The sequence below is a fragment of the Crotalus tigris genome, unplaced genomic scaffold (assembly GCF_016545835.1).
Source record: "Crotalus tigris isolate CLP2741 ecotype Arizona unplaced genomic scaffold, ASM1654583v1 scf7180000017639.5415321, whole genome shotgun sequence".
In the NCBI taxonomy this organism is placed as follows: Eukaryota; Metazoa; Chordata; class Lepidosauria; order Squamata; family Viperidae; genus Crotalus; species Crotalus tigris.
Window position 1 is genome coordinate 2,355,632 of NW_024096532.1, and position 25,594 is coordinate 2,381,225.

The 25,594-nt window shown below is 41.4% G+C and overlaps 1 protein-coding gene across 1 annotated transcript; it reads right to left on the bottom strand.

Annotated features, from left to right (window-relative positions):
• On the bottom strand, nucleotides 1-25,594 carry CYTH2 (cytohesin 2). The gene is made up of 12 exons (XM_039335124.1): nucleotides 25,438-25,594; nucleotides 21,447-21,594; nucleotides 19,056-19,122; nucleotides 18,416-18,534; nucleotides 18,000-18,080; nucleotides 15,804-15,916; nucleotides 15,129-15,277; nucleotides 14,117-14,228; nucleotides 8,262-8,338; nucleotides 6,814-6,885; nucleotides 6,138-6,292; nucleotides 1-4,790 (listed from the first exon to the last, which is right to left on the bottom strand). The coding sequence occupies exons 1-12, from the start codon at nucleotides 25,454-25,456 to the stop codon at nucleotides 4,703-4,705; spliced, it is 1,200 nt and encodes a 399-aa protein (XP_039191058.1). The 5' UTR covers nucleotides 25,457-25,594; the 3' UTR covers nucleotides 1-4,702.

Here is a 25,594-nt window from a genome sequence, read left to right on the forward strand (position 1 = left end):
TTTTACAATACGCATTTTTAATCTTGATCTGGAGACCATTCTTTTAGATTTTAGAAATGAAGTCTGATTTAGTCAATGGCTGGATTCTGTAAACTTTTATACATAATTTCATGCTACTGACTGCTAACAAATAAATCAATTAAATATGTTTAATTTACATTCGACTAAGAGGTGCGCCAAGTAAGAGACAGGTTTAAGTTTTTAAATCCTTTAAAAAAAAAACCCCTCCAAGTATCATTTTAAAAGGAACTTGTTCTAACATGCATTATCTCAGCTACGGTGATGTCTCTTACAGAACATGGGTATCTCATCCAGAAATAAAGTTTTTACTTAAAAAAGTTTGTTTCTTCCCTATGTAAATTCAATAAAGCCGCAGCCCTAATCTCATCAGAGCTACTGATATTAAATAACATGCTTTATCTCCCATCAGGTGAGACCACTGAATGAAGATGAATTTACTCAATGAAATATTTGTCGACACAATGCATAAAACTTCAGATTTCCTGTAACCAGGTCTCCCGGGCATAGAGCAGAGTAGGATATAGGCTATTAATAATATTAACTGCTATTAATAGGAAAACAGGAGGAGGGAAGAGTATGTTCGCCATCTGGAGTTATTTATAAAAATAATAAAGGTGTATAAATAAAATAAATTACTAGTCCTCATGTCACATTTGCAGAATACCAGGAAATGTTCAATGTCAGAAGAAAACTCAGCATTTATTTAGGGAGAAAAGGGAGTAAACAGGTCACTCACCTGTTTACAATCTTATTAGCAATGGTATTTACTGTATTACATCTGGTCCCTTGGCAGTGAGACGGATGTGCAAGATCAGCACTATATTAATAGCCTCAAGAAGGATTCCTCAGTGACCCTGAATCCAATGCAGAGATCTAACCTGGCTTCTGGGAAGCCTTTGGTAGATGGAACACCTCACCTCCCCCACCCCGCTTTCTCTCTCTTATAGCAGACTAGCCTGAAAGGTCATATTTCATTAATTCTTATCCATTTCTGGCATTTTTCGGATGCTGGGTCTTAAGTGGAGTTGCTTACCCCCCTTTCCTAAGTAAAAAAAAGGATGTCTAAGAGAAGGCAAATGTTTGTGAGTTCAAAACTCCAACTTTGGCCATCTTAGGTCCTTAATAAATATAACAATAAAACAACGAATCAGCCAAAACCTAGATATGTTTGTGGTGTTTACATATCATCCAGAGATGTATACATTAATTTTTTAAATAACAGTTAACATTTTCTTTAAAAACAAATAAATCAAAAACATCACCATCAAAGGAAATATCATATAGTTTCTTGAAACAAAAAATGCCCGTCTTTCTTTTTTTGTCTTCAGGAGTAAGGAGGGAGGGGGGATTGTTATATCTCCTTCCTACAAGACAAGATATTCAAGTCCACAATGAAGAGTAATGGAGAAGAGGCCTATTTGTATTGCTGAAGAACAAGTAATAATCAGTCCCAATGTACAAAGATGCTTTTACAGAGATATAAAATCAGAAGGCAGGTCAAAAAACCAAGGGCAATACTGAGGGTGGAAAATATGTGTTTGTGTGTGTGTGTGTGTGGGGGGGGGAATTGATCATCATTAAGTAAGTAAAAAGAATCTTGGTAAAAACTGATCCTTCAAACAAATAAAGGGAGTTTTCCCCTGCCCCCCATCGCTACACAAATCATAGCTAGGGAGAAATGATTTTGGTCATAACACACAGCTGGAAAAAAGCTACAAGATTAATAATCCCTCATTGCTAGCTACAAGATTAATAATTTTAATCTTCCTCTTCTGAAACTCTTGCATTTATAAAAATATGTATGTTACACATTTAGATCTGGAATAGAATTAAATCTTATTTAAAAAGGGGAAAGGCTAGCCACTTTGGGAAAGCAATTAAATTAAGATTGAAAAGAGGGCATGGATTAGGGCCAGGCTATCCAACTTGGCAACTTTAAGATCTGTGGACTTCAACTCCCAGAATTCCCCAGCCAGCCTTTAGGATTAGGGATTAAGAGGTTTCCTAGGATGGGTTTTAGCAGGTATAAAGCAGATGGGTCAGCTTTGAGCAAACTGCTTAAAGGGTTGTGATGGAAAATGCTGCATTAGAGTATCCTGGGTTTTCTGGTATTTATTTTCACCTGCCCATATAAAGATTGAAAATTAATTATCAATCCCTTTCTTTTCACTGGCTGCCTTTAACTTTTTTCCCTCATGCTTTTCTTTTAAATGGAATAAAACACAACCCTTTATTCTGATTTCAGTTTCTAACTTGGGGGAAGATGCTTTGTGTTTAAATCCAACAGGATTTGAACTGGCTGCAGTTGATGTGGCTGTTTTGAGAGGCAGAGGATGCCGATCAGGCTGAAATGCATGAGGACGAAGATATTACAATATTGAGCCAGAGACCTTTGCAGCTCCTGAGGACTTTGCTCTGCTCCTTTGCAAAGGCCTGAGATGTGCCACAAAGTGCTTGGCGATTTAGAAAGCTCAACTTGGGGTTTGAAAAGCCTTCAGACCCCCGAGGTGTTACACTCAAGGGACAACCTGAGGAAAAGCAGTGGTGGAAGACTAGATTTGTAGCTCTGAGCTGCAAGATAAGGAGGTACAATATCCCACTTCCTCGATTAGGAGAGGGCCTCGGGAGGCTTGGCCGGTGAGGTGAGGCCATCACTGGGAAGAGCAAACTTCTTAAAATCTTAGGGGGTGGGAAAAGGGAAAGGTGTTAATACAACAACTACAGGTAGCCTTGACCAGAACTGAGTCCGGAATTAAGGTCATACATTTTGCTAGTTGTTAAACAGGGTCTTCACACAACCCACCTGAATTCATGACATTTTTGTGGCCTCTGCAATGGGTGTTATTTTTGCCAGGAATCAGAAGTAAATGCCAGTTTCTTGCAAAAACAAAAAACAAAACCCTTGGTAAATTTCAGTCACGTAACCAGAAGTTGAAAATGGCCATAAATGCAAGATGGCTGCCAAACACCCAAAATGTATTCACATGACTGCAGGGTGAGGTGGGGCCCCAGCTGTTGGAACTTCGAATCTGGATTGTAAGTACATCTGGAGGAGGGATCTGTCAGAATTTTGATTGCTAAGAAACTGATCATAAATTAAGGACTACCTTTTCTTTGCACTTTGTAACACCCAACCAAAAAGGGAGTTACAGAGACTATTTTTTTCTTCCAATTCATAAGGTCATTCTCTCTTCCTTCTTTATTGTTCTCTGATCCTATAACCTGAATGTGCAAGTAAGTATCAACCGAGTTCTGGAAAAATGGGGGAGACAGTCTTTTAAACATCCTGCTACATAATGACTTATTGTTATCTGAAGAAAACTGTTTTCAGATTATTTTTTTTAAAAATCTGATTCTAGAAAAGACAATGCAGAAAGGAAAGGCGATTCTTGTTGCAGTTCTACCGGAAACAGAACTGTCATCGCCCAATTAGGGAGTGTCCTAATGATCATGTTATAACATGACAGTGGCACTGTTCTTATTTGAATTCCTTTGTAAGCTTCTAAAATGTATTGAATTAACTACAGAAGGAAGCCTCACATATGTTGCTGCTACTCTTGAGGCAGGAAAGGGCAGGGAGAATTAGTGGTAGAGGCAATGTTCTAATGACTTCATAAGTAGCTGAGGGGAAAGAGTCAGTTGCTTGGCAGTCAAGGAAGTTTGGAAACCATGATTTCTGGGCCTAACAATGAAGAATTATGAGCTGTCAGTTACAAATGTGTGTCAGTTATTCCTGCTGGAGGCAACAATTAGTGTTCAAAATTATGTCAGTGCGTATACTTTAGTTGTCTGGCTCTCTGGCCCCCAGCTGGTTGTTGTTGTCGTTTACTTCCTTTTGTTAAGCCCAGATAATGGGGAATACATATAAACATTAAGTATGCCAGACCCAGGATAGTGCTTTCAGTGGCTGGTTTGGCAACAAACTCGAAGAGACATCCTGTAGAGAAAAGCATGTCAGAAATGCTCCTGTGATTATTGGCATCAGGGAGCAGTTTGGGGAAATTAAATGACTTGAGTGATCCTGAAACACAGAAAAACTAGCAGTTCAAAAGACATGCTAGCTTACTCCCTGATGTGCTTGGCCTAGGTGCTCAAGGTGCATTTTTTCTGTAGCCAATGAGGGAAAACAAGGGCTTCCCCATGTTCTAAATTGCCAATAGTCTGAAGGGGTTTTTCCATTTTTTCTTCTTCTCAGACATGCAGACCAGCTGTTATGTTGGGAAGCAGAACGAACAAGTCCAGTCAAAGTAGAAAATGCTCCTTTATACCATGATCAAAGTTGGTTGCCCTCTAGTCAAGGTGGGGTGGGGGTTAACCAAGATGCTTCAAAGCCATCTGATTCTGTCTGACAAAGGCTGAAGGTTAATTCAGTCTGGAGGAGAAGCTGCCTCAAAACACAAAAGGATGCATCCATTCCCTGAAGTTGCCGCATCTTGGCAATTCCCAAGCTCAAGTCCCACTGGCAAACCCCCACAGGGCTAGAGGAAGCTCTGGGGAGATGAGTGAGTGGAGGCAGTGGGATGCTGGCATGCCATTAGACTGGCCAAGTAGCATGGTGGACCCACAATAGGAATGGTTGGTTTCATGGAGTTCAACCCAGGTGGGCTTGTTAGAAGATCCAAGAGATGATACAGGAGGATGTACAGAGAGGAGAAAGGATGGGAACTAATTAATCCCCACCTCATGCCTGCTCCTGTTTCTGTTTCACTGAGATCCGTTTCTTGCGGGCCGCCAACATCTCGTAAAAAGGATCCACACTTACAGCAGCCCTGTGAAAAAAGTGCGATATGGAGCATGATGGAGCCAGGTACAAAAGAGGGAAAGGGACTGTGTTCCCCTCCATCCCCACTTAAACCTCGAGCAGCGTAGCTGGGGGTAGATCTGGAAGTACAAACTCCAAATCCTGCTTAGCCATTAATATAATGGTCGCTTTTATATGACACACATTTCAAGATTAGTTTGATGTCAAGAGAACTTCTGTGTTCACAGGACAAGCTATGATCTGTAATTATACCATGTTATGCCTTTGCAATGCAGAACAGGTTAAGATAGTGGTTGGGCTCCCATAACATTTTTTTTTTAGCTCAATTTTACTCTATGAGCTCCACCCATTGTGTTATACAGCTACGCCGACTAACCCTTCAACTAAACTGGATCAAATCAATGGCCTAAACATTCTCTTAACAAGGAAATGAAGAAAAAGGGAGAGAAAGGAAAGGAAGTAAAGTGTATGTTTATACATATTTGTTGACATGTTAAGTCACAACAAACAGTGTGGAAAGCTTGCTATATGCACTGCAATGAGGAAATGCAACCTCAGATCAACAGATTAAAGTGAGAGAGTTTTGACTAAGGATTACAATAGGTAATTTACTAAGTTATTTTTAAAGGAAGCAAATTGGACATGTCTAAGCTTCATGGACTGTAATATTTTGATCGCAGATGTTGCATTACCCACCTACCCGCCTCTCTATGCTACTGCAGAGAAGTGGTACTTCTACAACATTAAATTTTTGCCTTATTAGTTCTAGGTTTTCCAAGAATCCTACTATGAATTTATGTGCTATTCAGAATGTTGAATGAAATATTTAGCTTTTATTAAACTGCATAAAAGCCTCTTTGGACCGTTCCTATTCTTAATGCATGTGGAAAGATTAAAACTTGGGACCTTAGCTTATTCTTCCCCCACAATACTTTACATAATTGAACCACTTCTAAGATTACCAAATCAGTTTTTTCTTCCTCTTTCTGTAGCTCCAAAATCTCTAAGGACTATATTAAGAATATTCTATCAATTTCTTCATTTCTGAATTATGTAACCAAAGGTTTCCTGAAAAGAAGAAATCTTTCTAATTTAATAGTATCTCTGCATGACAGATATTAACTGAGAAGAACAGACGGTAAAAAAAACAGGAAAAAAGAGATCCCTAATTTAAGATTTACGGGGAGGTCATCGTAACATCTTGTGAAGTTTCTGTGCTAAAGTTTGGGTTAATCTCCACAGAAATTCTATCAGTTCCTTTCTGTTAAATAAAGTCTTGAAATTCAAGGTGGAACATCAGGAGCTAGAGCTGGGAATCAAGAATCCTGAAAAAGAAACAATGTCTTATTCTCACTTGATGGATTTAATCCACTCGTCTTTTTCTTCCTGTGTAGGTGCCGAGATGCGGTAGACCATATGATTCCCCTCAACCACACGTCCATCTGCCTCAGTCTTACAGGCTTTGATTAGCTGGCCCTTGTTATTGGGAATGTAGAGTTCAAAACAATTCTACAAAAATAAAATAAAAGAGTGATGAAAGGAAGAGAAAGCCTTTAAAAAGCCAGCCATTTGCAAACGGTTCATGAAAATGCCTTCCAGCTGATTTGGGGGTACAAAGAAGGGAAATAAAAGAGAATGTTTTGAGAAGGGAAACAAATACTTGTATTTCAGGGTTGAACTATGGAGACGTTGGTGCTCTCTGAGTTTGGTTGTGAACCATATGAACCACACGCAACAGAGGTAAATAAAGAGACCTCTCCTAGAACTTTTAAAAAAAGCTTTTGCTAACTTTCTGCCCATCCAGTGTCTTCAAGGTTTGTTTTATTTGCCTGCCTGCCTACCCAAGCTTTACTTGTGGAGTGTTGGTTCAAGGCAGACAATCAGAAGAAAAATGAAATATAATTTTTTTTCCAAAGTGTAGCCAACCAGCCAAGCTGGCTGAGGAATTCTGGGAATTGAAGTCCACAAATCTTAAAGTTGCCAAGGTTGGAGACCCCTGCTGTAAGCAATCATAATGCAGCACCACTTACTGGTTTCCGTGGGTCTTCTACTTCCCGAATGCTTAGGTTTTCCAATGGGATAATGCCTCTTGGTTCTTTATCCTAAAAATGGATTTTAAAAATATGAATGAAACAGAATAGGCCCAATAATCTGGGTAGGTAAGACTTAGGACTCCGAAAGCATCTGTTCCAAGAAATCTTTTCGAGGGCAAAGCTTAATTAGTCTCTCCAATTTTGGATGATAGCTCCAAGGATTTTTAATCATAAGCTAGTCTAACTGGAAATTCTCAGAGCTGTATTCTCAGTGTGTCTGTATTCAAGAAAGGCTGTGTTAAATGGACCTTTTCTAGAGTTTGAAGAATGAACATGGCTATGATGAAATAGTTTTAATGTTGGACACGCACAAACACCCGCTCCCCCACAAAACTCACTAGATGCATTATTTCTCAGCTGGAACTCCCTCACAAGGCAGTTGTGAAGGTAAAATCAAGAGTGAGAATGATCATATCTCATAAATGAAGACAAATATACATGCCCCAAGATAATGTTGCAAGATCGAATCTGAGTTGGTCACCGAAAGCAGAGATTTTCTTTTCTGAGCTTTCTGAGCCCATCCTTGGGGAACTCCTGTCTACTGAAATATGTCCTTTGGGCTATTTTGTGAATCATATTTATGTGATGCCATCCTATTGGCTGACTGGCATGTTAGCCAAGAAAATGACTGAAACCTGGAAAACGGCCCCCTTGTCAGTTAACAGGAGTGCTGATTTACCACTAGCTTATCAAGTACCAGCACAAGGAAATGACAGCCAATTGTCAGCCATCAACACATCAATCAGCCATTAGGAAGGCACCACATAAATACGACTCACAAAATAGGCCAACTCATATTCCAAAAGAGAGAAGCTTCCTGAAGATGGGTTCCAGTGTGAGTCCAAAATCTCTGGTCCTGGTGGCCGATCCAGATTTGATCTCGCCATAATTATCTAATGACTTAAGATGATATAGATTTCATAAAGCAGATTAGAGTCTTAACCCAAAGAAACCAGCTCTTCACCAGTACGACAGACTAGGTGGCAGTCTCTGCCTAGCTTCTCATAATGTACTCACCTATTATAGCACTGCAGGACTTGGAACAGCCCTGGTGCTCTGCATTTAAGTTACTGCTGATTTTGGCTGCAGCCATAAAAATCAGGGCGGGAACAGTATGCATCGGCTGTTAATCTTGCAGAGCTTAACAGTTTGTTGTATCCTGCCTTCTTTCTGCCTACATACTTCTTGCAAAAAATAATATTTCTTAAGCAGCTTCTCTGCTTCAAGTGGGCCACTGTTCCTGGACTGCCATCCTGTTGTCACAGTCCTTCCTGCCCAACTGGGCCATTTGATTCCCTGCATTGCAAACCCTCCTAGGACTCTTAAGATTCCCACTTGCTAATAGGGGGAGTGCAGGATGGGTGGGAGAGGGAAACTGTACTAACTGTGGTGTATTCAAAGTAATAGAGGCAGTTGTCAGTCAAGATGAACCAGCGTCGCTTCCATGTCTTCACCCGTCCTCCTGAAAACAAGAAGGGGAATCCGTTCTCATTTTACATCTATGTTTACTTTGCTCGCAAAACTTTCTCTACCTTCATATTTTGGGGTGGGAAGCCATGCTTATGAACAAAGCCAATGCAATAAGGAATTCAGAAACAACGTAAGACACATGAGGGAAAATAAAAGAAGGAAGAACAAGACAAAAAGAACATAAAACTGAGTCAAAGTAATGAAACACAGCTGGAAAGGATTCTAGGAGTTCACAAAATAGTACCTTTTCCAACAATGGATTTATTGTATGAACATTGAGGGATTCCAATTTACTGTCTCCCATTTTTTTTATGTAAACATGAGAATAGATACAATTCAAGATCCTTTTTATGCTGAGATTTGTAAGGCTGTCCTGAAGCTTTCAATAATGGGAGTAGATTTACTTTATTGTCAGTTTGGACGTGTGTTTTAGCAACTAAATATCAAGGTTATCACTGAGCATAAATTGACACTTTAAAAAGCAAACATACTCCTGACTTAAGACAAGCTGATCCAACAAAGCATAATTGTGTCTCGCAAGCAATCTGCTTTAAACAAGGACACTGTGGAGGAGTCTGGGAGAAATTTCTAGCCTCTCTGAACAAAGTTCTCAACTCCAGAGAGAAAACAGCTTTTGCATAATAAGCACTTGATTCTTCTGAACACAACCTACATTTTCATAAAGAGCAGGGCTTTTAGCATGCAAAGCAAGCAATTGCTCTAGGCATGAAGCAAGATATAAGTTCAGATTTATTGCAAAGCCAGCAGTCATTTCCAGCTTGAGGCAAAGCTAATCTGTACATATGCATGGGTGCAAATCTGGCTTATCACTGGATAAGGATTTCAAGTTTTTTTTTTTTTTTTGCATTCCCCAATTAAATTACATTCAAAGAGCATATAGCTTCTCCCGTGGAAATGGACAAAACTGAGATGCCAAAATGCTCTTTGTGGAACTTCAGAACACATCAAAAATCAATGTAACCTGCTGCTTCCAACAATTGCCAGGCAGATACTTCTGGGAAAATAAGGACAACTTGAAGGCTGACATTCATATGTTGCCTCTCAACAAGAAGTTGCATCTTGACGTCTGCATGAGTATTATAAAATACAAGAATCTCTGCTCTGTGGCAGCCACCTTATAGAGATCTCTCTTGCTTTAATAGGCGGGGAAAGGATAGGCCTCCTTACTAAATAGTAACCCATTAAGACATGTGGACTATTTATGACATGCAGATTGTGGACAATTCACAACCTATCTGCATACCTCTCTAAAACACCTCCATCACCTTGGGGAGATGACATTTTCTCTCCCGCCCCACAAAACTTGCTCAGACTCTCACTCCATTAAGGTTTTTTTTGTCCTTCCCTTCCAGTGGCACCACAGCCTCATTGTATGCAGCCCTGTCCTAAAGCTGTAAGCATCATCAATTCAGACCTGCATGAACAGCTGTGTCTATTACCTGGTAGCTTGCTGCAATGGGGGGAGTGTGTGTGGGGGGGACAGAACAGATTGAGAGAAAAGGGAAAGTGTCAGAAAGGGAAGGGTGATGGGTATGTCAAAAAGAGAGAATGGATGCCCCCACCCACTGCTTTCTGCTGCAGCCCCACCCTCCAATTAGCAAATGGTCCCAAATAGATGATCACTGAGGGAATGATAGGACTCTGAACAGAAAATGGATGCTTGCCCCTGCATCAAGACATGTCCCATTCTAGGGGTGAAGAGACTGCTAATTCCTTGCATCTCCTCCACGTTCATTTTGTATCCACTGAGCCCTGTCACAACTGATATTCCCACATGTCCCACCCGTCCTTGTCCTAAAGCCCAACCGCAGACCCGCTTCCAGTCCCAAATGCATCAGGCAAACCAGCTCTCAGCTGCAAAACAAAAGGCCCCCTCCTCTCACCTACCTCCTGGTTTGGGGGCAGTATTCAGACAGTAGAACAAATGTAGTCCGCGCCGTGGGATGGTGGAGGAGAGAGGGGGGGGCAGGGTAGCAGTGGTAGGGAAAGAAGGGAGCAAAGAGAGAGAAGGCAGGGACCAGGGGAGTCAGGATAGAGAGAATGGGGGTGAGAAACAGAGAGAGGAAGAGAAAAAAGAGAGAGGAAGAGAGAGAGAGGAAGAGAGAGAAAGGAGAACAAGTTACATCAACATAAGGTAGAAGTACATGGTCAAATCAAAAATCCTCCAACACAGACATAGGCATTTGGGAGCAATGGGATGGGAAAATGGGACAGGCAGAGGGAGGAAGGGTTTAAACTTTATGGGGATGGGTATAAATGGGACAGGCATAACTTTGCTAAATGACAAAGCCTTTTAAACCTTTGATAGATTACAGGAAACCCTATCTCTAGAACAGGAGGGTCCAATCTTGGCAACTTTTGACTTGTGGACTTCAACTCTGGCTGGAGAATTCTGGGAGTTGAAGGGCACAGGTCTTAAGATTGCTAAGGATGGACATCCCTGTTCTAGCAGTTTAGGCGACATTTGCAAACCACAATGCAACCAACGTTGCCACATTAATGGCCTCCATAGGGAGGCAAAAATGATTGCAACAATAGTTTGCTAATCATTCATTTGTATAGATAGATGTACTAAGTCACCAAGGGCTCTGGTCTGTCCAGCAAGCTGCATCTTGGTCAAGCCAGGAATTTGGATTCCAAGCACAGCTCTTCAAAATTAATTCACTTTGTCCATTTAACTCCTCTGAGGAAAGTGACTAGGTTAGCTTCTATTTTTCCCTCGCTGCTCAAATGTTGCTTCTTTTCTCTTGTTTCCTCCACCTTGAACATACGATGTTTGGGCCACACAATCCTTCCTCTCTTCTTTACCGTCCATCTGTCCTGCTCTATGTCAGTTTGACAGCAGAAGGCCTGCAATATTTTACCTACAGCAAACACTACATTTTAGTGATGCTCTACCAAAGCACAAGAAAAGGTGATTGTGATAGGAAACAGGTGAAAGAATTTAAAAGGGGTTTCTTTCAACCAGGAATTGTGAAAGAGCAGCCGGATGTATGCTTTTATCCCTTAACTTGTTCTCTGCTCCGAGCAAAATAAAGCACTACTACAGACAGTCCTCGACTTACAACCACAATTGGATCTGGAACTTCTGTCGTTAAGTGATGCAGTCATTAAGCGAGTTGTGACCAGGTTTATGACCCTTTTGTTAACTGAATCATACGGTTATTAAGTGATTTTGGCTTCTCCCTTGACTTTGCTTGTTGGAAGCTGGCTGGGAAGGTCAGAAATGGCGATCACATGAACTTGGGATACTGCAACCGTCATAAATGCATGCGGCTTGCCAAGCACCCCAAATTAGATCACATAACCTTGGGCACACATGACCATGGGGACACCACAATGGTCATAAATGCAAGAATTATCTGTAAGCCATTTTTTACAGTGCCGTTGTAACTTCAAATGATTGTTAAACAAACAGTTGTAAGTCGACCTGTACCTGTACTATTCTATCTCAATCTCCTGGTAGGGAACCAGGACTCAGTGACTGGAGTCCCACCTTGCCATCATGTGTTTCTAAGGAAGACTGAAAGTTGAGTTTCCCAAGGACCTCTTAGACCACATTACCAGCTTAGCCAATCACTTAAAACAGCTGATCCCAAGGATTATAACATTTTTGACTCTATGATGTTGCTTTGGATTTCTTCTGGCTGGATCTGAGTTTACATTCATGGCCTTGTCTGCTTTGGACCTTATACTGCACCTGGCCTACTTTGGATGGACAGGACAGGATGGACAGGAAGGTTCTCTTGGAGTCCTAAAGCTTATCTATTTTGTGCCCCACTCTGGTCAAGAGTACTATTCCACTTTGCTTCAAGCTAGCAATGACATCATAAAGTTCCTTATCCAAAGAGGAATTCTTTGTCTCTAGTTTACACAGTAGTCCAAGAGTAGAGAATTATTCTACAATGTGGGTTTTTATCTACACCAGTGGTTTTCAACCTGTGGGTCGGGACCCCATTTGGGATCGAACAACCATTTCACAGGGGTCGCCAAACAATGCAGTCCGCCATTTTTTCCCCTTTTCCTTGGCTGTGCTACTCCCTTTTATTCTATTGGCTTTTGAAAGCCAATAGAATAGACTCTTGAATAGAGTCTAATTCTATTGGCTTTCAAAAGCCAATAGGAATTGTCCAGGCTGTCTCTGCCCTGCTGAGCTCGCCAAAAGTCCCATTCTGCAAACGGTGCTGCACCAGTTGAGTAGTCCTTGACTTACGACCGGTTGAGTAGTCCTCGACTTACGACCAGTTGGGGGTCGCGGTATTAAAAAGGTTGAGAACCACTGATCTACACTAATGAAATTGTTTTATGACAGAAGTTAAACTGATAGTACTTCTGCTAATTGCCCTAAATTAGCGAGGAGAAGTAAAGATTGCATGGTCTGACTATGAATCCCGATTTAAGCCTGGAACATTCCATTGTTTTAACCTCCCTGTCCCCCACCTCCCCAACTTACAGATGCATCCAATAGGTTTGAAAAGGTACCAGCAATAATGGTGAAACACAGACGCCAGAGATATGGCTTTCAGTGGTCTGATGCTGGGTTTTCAATTAACTTGCCTGCTTTTAAAGCAGACATGTCAAACACAAGGCCCGGGGGCCGGATGCAGCCCGCGAAGTGGTTTCATGTGGCCCACAAAGCCATCCTGGAAACAGTGAGGGAACGGCCCCCGCTGCCTTGGCCCAGGACAGCCAGGAGCCAATGTACAATTTTGTGGTGGCCGTCTATGCTGAAACACACTCAGTCTTAGCTCCACAAGGCCGTCTGGAACCAGCGAGGAGCCAGTCCCTGCCGCGTCAGCCCTGCCCCCTGGGTGCATGCTGGGGAGGTGTCACCATTTGTGAGGAATGAAGAAATGCACCATTGCCTGGAAGTGGCCAGCAAATGGCCCTCGCCTACTTCACATATCCAGCTTGATGGACTCTGGGGGAGGGGTTTCGGCAGGCAACAGGGTGCTCTCCACACAGCGCCTAGAGGCTGAGCCGGGCGGTGCAAATCCCAAAAGAAATGCGAGGCCGCCCAGCTCCCAGCCTGCCTGGTTTCAGCAGGCAGTGGGGCGCTCTCCTCACAGTTCCAAGAGCTGAGCTGGGTGGCGCGAATCTGGTGAGAAGTGCAATTCTGCCTAGCCCACAGCCTGCCCAGTTTCAGCAGGCAGCAAGATGCAAAGTTGATGAGTTTTGCACCACCCGGCTCAACCTCTCGGCGCTGTGACAAGAGCGCCCCGCTGCCTGCCAAAACCGGGCAGGCTGAGGGCTGGGCGGCATTGCGCTTCTTTTTGGATTTGCGCCACCCTGTTCAGCCGGCCCCCCTGATGCAGCCCTCAATGAAATTGAATTTGACACTCCTGTTTTAAAGGCAATTCACAAAAATCCCAGCAGACCCCTCTCATCATCTGTCAGAGAAGATCCACCTCAAGTGGGAGGTGGGGGAGAAAAAAAGGGAGATCTCTGTAATTGAATGGATCCCCATGGGTTTTATATATATATATCTATAGAGAGAGAGAGAGACAGTTATGTATCTCTGGTTTATGGGAAAGGGAGGGACATCAGGGTGGATTTCAGGAGGATCCCTTTGATCTGATGAAGAGAGAGGTCATGCTTTAAATGACACAACAGGTGGGGGGAAGAGAGGAGAGTGCAGAGACGTGCAAAGATCATGGGGTGGGATGGTGGGAGAGGGCAGGGGGAAGGGTAGTGGGGAAGGGGAGAAAAGGCTGTAGTGTATAAGGGGAAACAGGGGTGCGCTTCTCACCCAGCTTGAGGAGCCAGCCCTCGCGATCGGGGTTAAAAAATGTGTGGGTCAAGTCATTCCCATCATCCTCTGGGATCTTGAAGGGCTCATTACGGATGCTGTCATACAGATTCTAGCGGGAGGGGAGGAAGGACAGGAATTATAGGCAGGAATTATATTCCTTTCCAATTTGGCAAGAAAAAAGGTATGCCTGTTTGAATTTCCAGGGCACAGTGACCATGCTTGGTGAACTATACAATGGAGTGGATAAAATACAGGTAGTCCTTGACACTTACAAACTGAGCCCAACATTTACGTTGCTAACTAAAACATTGGTTAAGTGAAGTCTGCCCCATTTTATGGCCTTTCTTGCCACTGTTTTAAGTGAATCATTGCAGATGTTAAGTTAGTAATGTTAAGTGCATCTGGCTTCCCCATTGCCTTTGCTTGTCAGAAGGTCGCAAACACTGATCACATGACTCTGAGACACTGCAACCATCATAAATGTGAACAGCTGCCCAGTATCTGAATTTTGATCATGTGATCAAAGGGATGCTTCAATGGTCGTGTGAAAAACAGTCATTTTTTTCCCATTGCTGTTGTAACGTTGAACGGTCACTAAATGAACATTTGTAAGTTGAGGACTACCTGTAATACAGAAAACACACTTATAAACAAAAGCAAAATATTTTAAATATAGAAGAAACTGCAGTTGCAGTAATACCATTACGTTAAAACAAACAGGGAGCCTTAACCTTGGCAACTTTAAGATGTATGGACTTCAACCCCCACAATTCCCCAGCCAGTATGGCTAGCTGGGGAATTCTGGGAATTAAAGTCCACATGTCTTAAAGTTGCGAAGCCTGGGAAACCCTACGTAAAAGTATCTCAGAACTGCGCAGAGAATGTTTACAATGGTAAAAAAAAACAAAACTGAAAAGGTGGTTTCTTTCCTCCCTCCCACTAGCCTTCAAACAAGGGAGTCATATAGCTAAAAAACGGGCCTTGAATTCACTTTGCTATAACTCCTCACCCGCAGCAACTCCTCTGGCAAGTCGCCCCCGTCATTGATGCCGCGGTTCATGGTGATGAACCTCTCGACGGTGGGCTTGTCTCGCACGTTGGGGTTGTGAAGGCTGGTGTTTAGCATGATGACCGCGAAGGAGAGGACATAACACGTATCTGGGGAAGGAAGAGGAAACCAACAAATAAGCATTTCAGAGCTTATTTCTAGGCATCTGAGTAGATGTAATGAACAGGATTTTCTGCTTGTAAGTTCTCATTAGAGAATTAAATCATTATTATAGGAAAAATAATGGAGGGAACGTTAAGTCACAGAAGTGCAGCTTGTTGTTTTGTGACTCTTGCATCTTTTGGGCTGCTCTGAATGTTGTGTGTTATTAGAAGAGATCAGAGTCTTTAGACAGGACCATTTCAGGCTACTCTATATTACAATGTGGCAATGGGAGACACAAAGAAGAGCCGCAGCCTAGACAACCGTCTTGTAAAAGTTGTCTCAGCCCATCGAAGGAAAAATACGCTCTGCACTCAAATACCGGTGAACTCACAGGGAAATAAATGGCAGGAACATCCTGGGACTCAATATTCAGAGTCTGATTCAAATACTGCCCACATTCATACTGCCCAGAGAAAGTCTGTAGTTCACAACTTAAGAGGCCCCCATTCTCTTTCTCAAGAAATGCTGTACCTGTAGACTGAAAGACTCCTGGGTTGCAAAGACAGTACCGCTGAGCAAAGGCTTCCATCATACGATCAATTTTCTGGGCTTCTCCTGGTAACCGAAAACTCCACAGGAACTGCCTGCAGAGGAATGGGAGGCCATGAATGCAGACACAGGGGAAGTTTTCATTTGTCTGCTCTGAAATACAGGTAGTCCTCAATTTACAACCATTCATTTAATGAGCACTGAAAGTTACAACAGCTCTGAAAAAAATGACTTATGACTATGCAATCTTTGTAGCATCCTCATGGTCACATGATTAAAATTTGGATGCTTGGCAACTGGCATGTATTTATGACGTTTGTAGTGTCCCAGGGTCATGTGACCTTTTGCAACCTTCTAACAAGCAAAGTCAATGGGAAAATTAGATTCACTTAACAACCGTGTTACTAATTTAACAGCTGCAGTGATTCACTGCACAAGTGTGGCAAGAAAGGTCATAAAATGGGGCAAACTCACTTAACAACTGTCTTGCTTAGAGATTTTGGGCTTAACTGTGGTTGAAAGGACCACAGTTCAACTGTGGTTGAAAGGACTACCTGTATTGGATGTATTCTTTATTTTGAAAACTAGGGATCCTACAGATCTCATTATACAAATTGATTCCATGCCTGGGATGTTTTGCATCCTGTGTCTTTCTATCCTCTTTCATTACTTTGCATTTGATTTTCAGCATTCCTTATATCTAGCAAAGACTGAAGTGCTCCTCAACATGAGAGACCACTCTAATTTTCCCCGTATTTCTAAATCCATCTAGAAGTACAAATATTGCATGCTTAGAAAACAAATTCAAATTTAGGCTATGCATTCTTCGTCCAGAGAGATTGACTCCTTCCTTCCTTCCTTTTTCTTTTGCCAGTTGTTCTAATTCTATTTGCAAGTCTTAGAATTTTATGATTTTTTCCAGTTCTTTCTCTTCTCTTCTGTTGTCTTCAGCTGTTTCAATGTCCATTACCTAGACTTGTTTTCTCAACAATTGTTAAGTTTGGGGGATTGCGTGGCAGATGGTTGTTTGTTTGAATTCAGAGCACTTTAGTTTCTTCATTTTCTATTACTTTGTATATTTTGTGGTCCCATCAATTCTTGCTTATAGGCAAGTGGTATTTCTTGCAGAAATTCCAATGCATCACTGTTGCTACACTGTCATGCCGCTGTTTGTAGTCTGTGTGATCCTCTTGCTGCAGCTAATTAGATGTTGCATTGTTTCTTCAGCTTCTTTGCAGAGTCAGCATGTGCTGCCTGTTGCTGTCTTCTCAATTCTAGCTTTCTATGCATTTATAGGGCTTCTCAGTTCTAGTTTTCTATGCATTTATAGGGCTTGGCCTTATGCATTATCATCATTGTCCTTTTTACCTAGGACAAATAACCTACAATTTGTCCACATATAGTAAACACAGTACTATGCATTGATAGTTTAAGAAAATATGGAAGGCCAAAGATCTCCACCCATCTATACAGAAACACATCATGAGATAGTTAAGAAATGGAGTACGGTGATGTAGAGAAACCAAGAACAAATCTTGATTCAGTATAATAAATGAGACAAATGCCAAAGGATGGCATTTTTCCTCTTACAAAATTAAAGGAAAGACTGTGGGAACTGATGCTCATTCATCTAGAACAGGGGTCCCCAACTTCAGGTCTATGGACCGGTACTGATCTGCGGCCTATTGGGAACCAGGCCGCTCAAGTGGCAGGCAAGCGTGTGAAGCTCCATTTGCACAAGCAAAGGGGACACGCACAAAACCATCTCCTGTCCCTGCTGCCGGCGCTGTCAGTCCACGCAGCCAGAAAGGTTGGGGACTGTTGATCTAGATCAGTGTTTCCCAAACTTGACAATTTTAAGGCATGTGGACTTCAACTCCCAGAATTCCACAGCCAGCGTTGCTGGCTGTGGAATTCTGGGAGTTGAAGTCCTCATGCCTTAAAATTGTCAAGTTTGGGAAACACTGATCTAGAGGGCTCTGAGTTGGGTAAGGCAGCAACAGAAGAGGTGGCTTCAGGCAACTCTGCTTTCTCTTTAGCAGGAAAAATAGTAAATTCTTGCTCTTAACTTTCACCCCTCAGCATAGGAATGAGAAGTACTGCAGCCAAACATTTGGAAAACTATTGTAGCTAATGAGGACTCTAATATAGTAGATGGCTGAAGATTTCCAGACTCACCTGAGCGCTTGCACTAGGTTGAGGTCAGTAAATTCATGCAAATCAACAAAGGCATGGAGGACACCAATATTAAACTCCTCCCTGAATAAAAGATTAGGAGAGTTTGTGTTAATCCTGCCCCTTTGAAGGCAAAATCATTCGTAACATCCCAGTCACTGAAATGTTTATTCTATTTTCTTCTCTCATAACTTCTTTAATCTGCTTAAAATTCACTCTAAAACACTTAGATTTGGTCTTTTTTCATTGGCAACACCCCACCTTTCTGAATAAATTTAATCTATCACAGTTCAGTATCTGTGCTCTTTTCCAGTGTCCCGGGAAGCTCTCTGCTGTAGCTTAATCTGCACTGTGTTATCAATGGCTGCATCTTTCTCACTCTCTCATTTGCTCCTTCCATCTTTCCCATTCTTGCTCACCTCTCGCCAAGGTAGTCCCCAATGGCTGTCTTGTTGAGGCCTTCCCCTTTGTAGAGGAAGCGAGCAATATCCTCAGGTGTGGAGCGCAGAAGTTCATTTTCCACCAGGAATTGTATTCCCTGGAAAAGGTAATTAAGTCAACAACTGTAGAGCAGTACGTTCCCACCCTCAAAATAGCTTTAATTTAGAAATCTGATAGGTTAGTTTATTTATCTATTCATCCATCCATCCATCCATCCATCCATCCATCCCACCTTCATGATTTGTACAAATAACTCAAGGTGGTAAACACATCCAACAGACCTTTGTTCTCCTATTTTCACCACAATAACCCTGTGGGGTGGTTCGTCTGAGAGAGAATGACTAGCCCAAAGTCATTTAGCTAGCTTTCATGGCTAAGGCAGGACTTGAACTCATAGTATCCTGCTTTCCAGCCTGATGCCTAAGCATTAAGACCATACTGGCTCTCTAGGTTTTTCAAATGGGTTTCCTGCCCTTCAATCATGTAATTCTGTCCCAAGAAGGCCTGGAAAAAAAAATCACGATTTCTCATTCCAAACAATTATGTCATCAGGAAACATTTGTTTTCCCTTGGACAAATCTTTAGATATCATAACATGCAAACCCTTCACTCACTCACTTTTTTGGGATCCATGTTGAATTTCTTACGGCCCATCCCCATCTTCCGATTCCTCTGTAGAGTTTTACTGTCCAAGACAAAGAATCACACCTTTGACTGTTACAGAAAGGGATTGCAACATTTAAAGCTCATTTAGGCTTTTGAATACACACATAGTCCTTGGTTAATGATAGTAATTGGGAACAGAATTTCCATCACTAAGTGACGCAGTCATAAAGCATGACATCACATGACCAGCAGGCTCTGTTGTCACCTTTAACCAAATCTGGCTGATTGTTTTGATTCAAACCATTCCCAGATCGGTCCCCCCCCCCATAACCCCAAGTCTTGGAAGGTATGGGGCTGCCTCCTCTATAAGTCTCCCCACTTACCTATCTTCTTTTGGCCATCGTGCACAATGACACCCCTCATAGCAGCAGCCTCAGCCAGCCACTGCTGGGCCTCTATTTCAGCCCCAACTCAGGCCTTCTGAAGGATTGCAAGGACACATACAATTTAGAGAAAGGTGTGGTTGGCCTTGGGAAGAAGGCCTGACATGGCCAGAAGCTGCCTTGCATAAATTGAGACTGGGCACAACTTGTCAGCAGCAGAAGGAGGAGATCAGCTCGGCATGACAGGGCTAACAGGAGAGCAAGGCAACAAAGGCTTTGTGCTGTAGTGCCTGGCCGTACGTGGAGCTTAAAGTAGCATTTCTTGGTGGTGATAGTGGTGGTGGTGGTTGCGGTGGCAGTGCTGGAATGGACCTAGAGGTGGCTGCTGGATGAGACTGCCAAAGGCTGAGGAACACTACTATGCAGGGCATCCAAAAGGGCAGAGATGAGGAGGAGGTAGGCAGGTAGATAGAGTTAAAATACCCCTGTGGTCATAAGTATGGCGAGCTGCCAAGTGCCCAAATTTTGATGTGTGACCACAGGGGCACTGCAACAGCCATAATTTCAGGAACCATACACACATTGCCACCATAACTTCAAACAGACACTGAACGAGTGGTGGTAAAAAACCCAGGGCTACCTGTGAATGCTACCAACTTCAGTGGATGCTAAGCAAGCTCTTGCTATCATTTTTTATACAGCATTTTGTCTTTTGTTCATTTAAAATATATACTTTTCTGTGTATAGCAGTTGGAAAGATAATGTAAATGAGAAGGACATACTTAAAGATAGATTTAAATGATAACGGGCATAAGCAACCAACTTGTTCAGATGCAAATAAAAACACATTATTTGAAAGAAAAAGGATGGATCTGCATGATAGAAGGGTATACCCTCTCCATACGATACAGATTCTGGGGTCCTACTGTTTAAAAGAAATAGATCCTTTCTAGCAACCATTTATTTTTTCTCTTTCTCAAGAATGATGCTACTTCACAATACCCCTTTGTTCTCATAATATCATATAAGTAGCTATGAAGAATATACCTAATTCAGCTCTCCAGTCCACAACAGAGGAAAAAAATGGTTCCCCCAAGGCAACGGAAGAGGTTCAGCCTAACATCTCCTTCAATTAAGGCTGCAACCCAATAAAATAACTTTTTTTGTCATTGACTTATGTGGATTTTGATGAGACTGACCAATTTTCATCGGTTATAACTGTGCATGAGTACACACTATACAGCTGAAGAAAGCAGTATTTTCACTGAGTTTCAACTGTGCTCGCACAAATATTAATAAGTGCCATCTTTACAGTGGTATTCCTTTTATCTCCAAAATAAGAACAGAACACTTCTTAAGATACAGATAGTCCTCATTTAGCAACAGCCTCATACAGTGACTATTCAGTTACAAAAGTGATAAAAAGTAGTTTTATGATCAATTCTCACATTCATGACCTTTGCAGAAAAGGAAAGTTGAAGTAGTATTATAAGCACAGTTGTGTTTCATTTTGCAAGCCCTTCACTTAACAAATGAGTTGCTGGTCCCAGTTGTAGTTGCTAAGAAAAAAATACCTGTAGTGATATTTATATAAAACTGTTGCTCAATAATGAGGGATGTCTTTAAAAAAGTAAAGGCACCCAAATTTTACAGATTTCAAAAATACTTCAGTGCCAATGGAAGCTGCATTATTTGTATCATATATTGAATGAAAATCTCAGAAGTCAAGGAAACTACAGATAATTAGAACTGACATATCCTGAGATGACTAAGTGACTCATATGTTCAGAGTAGACTGGAACAGTCTCGGAAAAACCTCTCTTGAAATCACGATGTCTTGCTAGGAAAACAGTCCTTAGACCAGGGAATCCCAATCTTGGCAATGGGTGGACTTTAACTTTCAGAATTCCAGTATGGCTGGCTGGGGAATTCTGGGAGTTGAAGTCCATGTGCCTTAAATTTCCCAAGGTTGAGAACATGTGCCTTAGACAATCTTCTCTAGGGAGAAGGAATCCCTCACCTTCCCTCATTGGCCTCCAGCCCCTCCACCTCATTCATGGCTTCGCTGAGTTCATCTCTCAAGCGTTGGATTTCTACCAGGAGCTCCTGCTTCCGTCGCCGGATGTTCTCCAACTCTAGCCTCTCCTCTGGTGTCAGATCTGGAGGTACTGCAATGGAAGGAAGGAAGCAGACTGAAGAAAACATATTCCTCTTGGCACTTTGAACCATCAGAGAAAGCCAGAGGTGTCTTTTCCAATCATGCCTCCATTTCAGGAACTTGTGACAGTGTCACATAATCAGGAGACATACAGCCGCTGCTTAGCAATTGTTCAAAGTTCCAACAGACCTCCCCCCAAAAGGTACTTATAATTCAGTTCCAATGGCTGGTTCTCCCCCCCCCCCAGTCACATGATTCTGATTTATGATGTTTTGCTGAAAATCGGCATTTACTTCACATTTTCACAAAAAAAGTTGTAAAATTGGGCCAGTCGCATGATGACTGGTTTATGATTGTCACAACTTGAGACCGCAATGGGCAGGATCCATTGTGGTTGTAAATCTAGGACAACCAATATGTGTATTAAGTCCAACTTCCTACTCAGATAGTATCAACCCTTCAAGGTAGACCAGATCAGAAACAGATTCCACAGGGCTTCTTCAGTCATGGTTGACTGTGAAGAAGGAGTGTAGATTGGTTCTTCAAATCTCACTGAAAGAGAGCTTCAGAGTTTGGCCACAACAGCTCTTTATGAGAAGACCATAAAATAGTGGTCTCTCGTGGGTTTGAGCACCAGGAGCAAAAGAAATGACATCTCTGCTCTCAGTAGCAGCAGAATTTTTCCCAAAGACATTAAGCCAGTTGAACGCACTTTGGAATCACATTCAGAAATATTTCATGTCACCATTTCATGGATATTGGAGACCTTCAAAACAGCAGCCTTAATTTGACACCTGGTGAGTTTCACTTTCTTGTTTGGATTTAAGAAATTTTAAGCAGAGAATTTAAAATAATATACAATTGGCAAAAAGTAAAAAAAAATATTTAAGGAAGTTTTAAATGGATTGGGAGACCAGAGTGTTTATTTTTGCTATAAGATATGAAAAACTCTGTAAATATACTCATAGGAAATGACTTAAAGAAAACTAATGAATACTAGAGGGAGTTTGTTGTAAGCTGGCCAGAGTCACTTTGTGAGATGAGAGGCCATATAAATGTTAATAAATAAAAGTCCAGGCAGAAAATACTTTAAATGGGTAAGCCGGGTATAACCTTTTTTTATCTTAAAAGAGCTTTTTGAAGCATGAACTAAAATATTAATAACTAATACCTCAGAAAAGATGGATTTTAATGGAGAAACTTTTAGAAGAAGATGAGAAAAACTTTTTTTAAAAAAACTCTTCACTTGACATGCACATTATAGAGTTTGAAGGCATGGAAAATAAGAAAACTGATATTAACAAAGTGGGAATACCTAAGACAAATTTTTAAAAAGGATCTAGATCTGGAACAGCTGTGGCAAAAAATCCTGGACAATGCCTCTTTATGGGATTTTCAGAGCAGGCTAATGGAAGATTTGAAAACTCCATTTAAATATCAAAAAGTGATGATGAAATCCAATATGCCATAGGAATGATTTAAAGGTCAAGATTGCACAGAGCAAAAAAGGAATATAAAGTTGGACTATTTGACCAGGGATAAACTGCTTGTTTGATATTTCTATTAAGTCCTAATGGACTTTTTTTGTTGAACTTAGATTGAAAAGATGATGATTTCTTGATTGCATATTAATGTTAGGCTATAAGTTTTTGTTTTTATTTGTAACTTTAAAAGAGGATGAATAGTCAGTATATTAGCATATGCCTGATGTTACTTTTTAATTGTCTTTGTTGCCTTCTTTTTTTTCTTCTTCCTGCATCTTCTGAACTTTTATTTCCCTTTTTCTTCTAACTTGGTTTGTACTGATTTTTACTATGCTTATTAAAACCTTCAATTAAATTATTAACCAAAAAAGACACAGATTTCACAGGAGGTCTAAAACTACATTTTATTGAGATAAGCTGTAACAACAGAATATTGCTCTCCTCCCTCTGATGTTCCAGTGAAATCAGAGAAGCTTGCCCAGTCTCTTGCCAATATTATCTTGCTCCCCAGAGCTTAAAGGAATGTTTCAATCTTATTAGCTTATATAATAAGCTTGCCTGTATCCTTAAAGTTATCTCTTCAGCTTTCTGTTAGTGTTGTTCAATCTCAGCTACTTGAAGATGTGAGGAGTTTATCTCCCATAATTCCAGAATGGGGAGGTGAAGTCCACACATCTTATATGGTAGCTGCTAAGGTTGATAAATACTGGTCTATAACCCAATCCAAATGAAAGCATCCCTAAGAGGTGGTGGTTAAGCCACTGTATGAACACATGCACCAGTAGGAAGCCCCTTGCATTGGTTTCACTGTCCAATAACTCTTGGTATGAGGAATTTTTCCTAGCATTCAGTTGCATCTCTCTGCTTTGGGCTAGGCAAGTCCATGCACTGCCAATCTTCAATGTTGTATAAGTACTTATTCATCATCCATGTTGTTTACATCAAAGTCCTCCTTCCAGCTAGGACTTATGACCAACTTAAAACAATTCCAATCTTGTTTAGCAGATGCAAGTTTTAAAGTGGTTATTCAAGATTCATTTACAATGTGTGCGTAAGAGGAACCAAGCTGTCAAGAAACTGAAGTTCACAAGTCCAAATGTTGATCTCTGGACAGTGCCTTTGAGTCATTAACACTTACACAGTCTATTTCACCAGGTTGTTAAAAGCAGGAAATGAGATGAGGTATGCCATTCAAGAGATATAAAATAATAATAATAAAACCTATGCAAAAGCTACTTCCTCTAGGATGTCCAGCTTTCAGCTCAGAGGCGTACCCAGAACAAGAACTTATAATGAAGACAGCCTTGCATATGCACACATAGTCCTCTGAATAATTCTTATGTGTTTTATGTTTGTTTATTTGTAAAAACAATTGGGGGCAGGGCATAACATCCAAAATCTTTTTGAGTTACAAAAATTTTAATTCAGTTCCAAAGAGGAAATGGGGGTTAATAAATTTTATTGAAAATGTAAGGAACCCAGAGGCAATGAAAATCTGAAATATTCAAACACATAAATAATATAAATTTTATTTATTATTACATTTATATGCCACTCATCCCACAGTTCGAGCCAATTCTGGACAGGACACTTTAATAAAAATAATTATAACGAATTTATGCTAAGACCGTTTTTAACCAAGACTTTTTAAACCAACCCCTGGCAGCTCACAAACATTTAAATTAAATAATATTAATAAATACCTTGTAATATTGTTAGCAGGAGTAATGTTAAAAATAAACAGAATGAGAGTCTATGATGTATTGTACAGTACTGAGACAATTCTCTCCCCCTTCCCCTCGCAGCATGGTTGGATCCAATCACAAATTGCCCCTTCCCTCCAAGGAATGCACAGCTTCCCATTTAAATTATAACGGTGCTTTTTAGAGCCGCCTCATCAATTCCCTCAATAGGTTACCAATTCACCCATCTCTTTCGATAGCCCGCTTAAACAGACCCATCCCATTTTATCTAATTGGAAATCACAGACAATGGTACATTCCACCCTCCCTCCTGTCATGGTATAGCCTAAAAATCCTACCCGCCCTTGCCCAATTCATGTAATGGTATATCTTAGGGGATGGAATGCGTCGGATGCCTATCATTAAATTAATAAAATCCCGATTTCCCCCTTTCTTTACTATGGAATGGCCTAACCCGGCATTCCTCTTCTATTTTCGCATGGTTTACTCCAGCCTCACCCCTCTTTGTAAGGATCAGCCCCGCCCCCTACGCAACTGGTACTGAATGGCTCAGTCCACCCACTCTTTTTCTTATTGTAGTTATTGGGCGGGTCTCGTAATAGCACTATCTGCCCATTTATCTCCCCTCTTTAAGCTTCCCAATGGAAGAATCTTAGGGAACCTTACCATAGATACCGTCCTCCATGACGACCAGAGTGCCCCCAAACAGGGCCAAGGGGAACCCCAGTTTCTTCTTGTCTCCTTTCTTCGGGGCTTCAACGGCAATGCCCTCCTTCAGCAGCCGGGTTCTAACCTGAAAGGAACGTTCCACCTCCAACGAAAA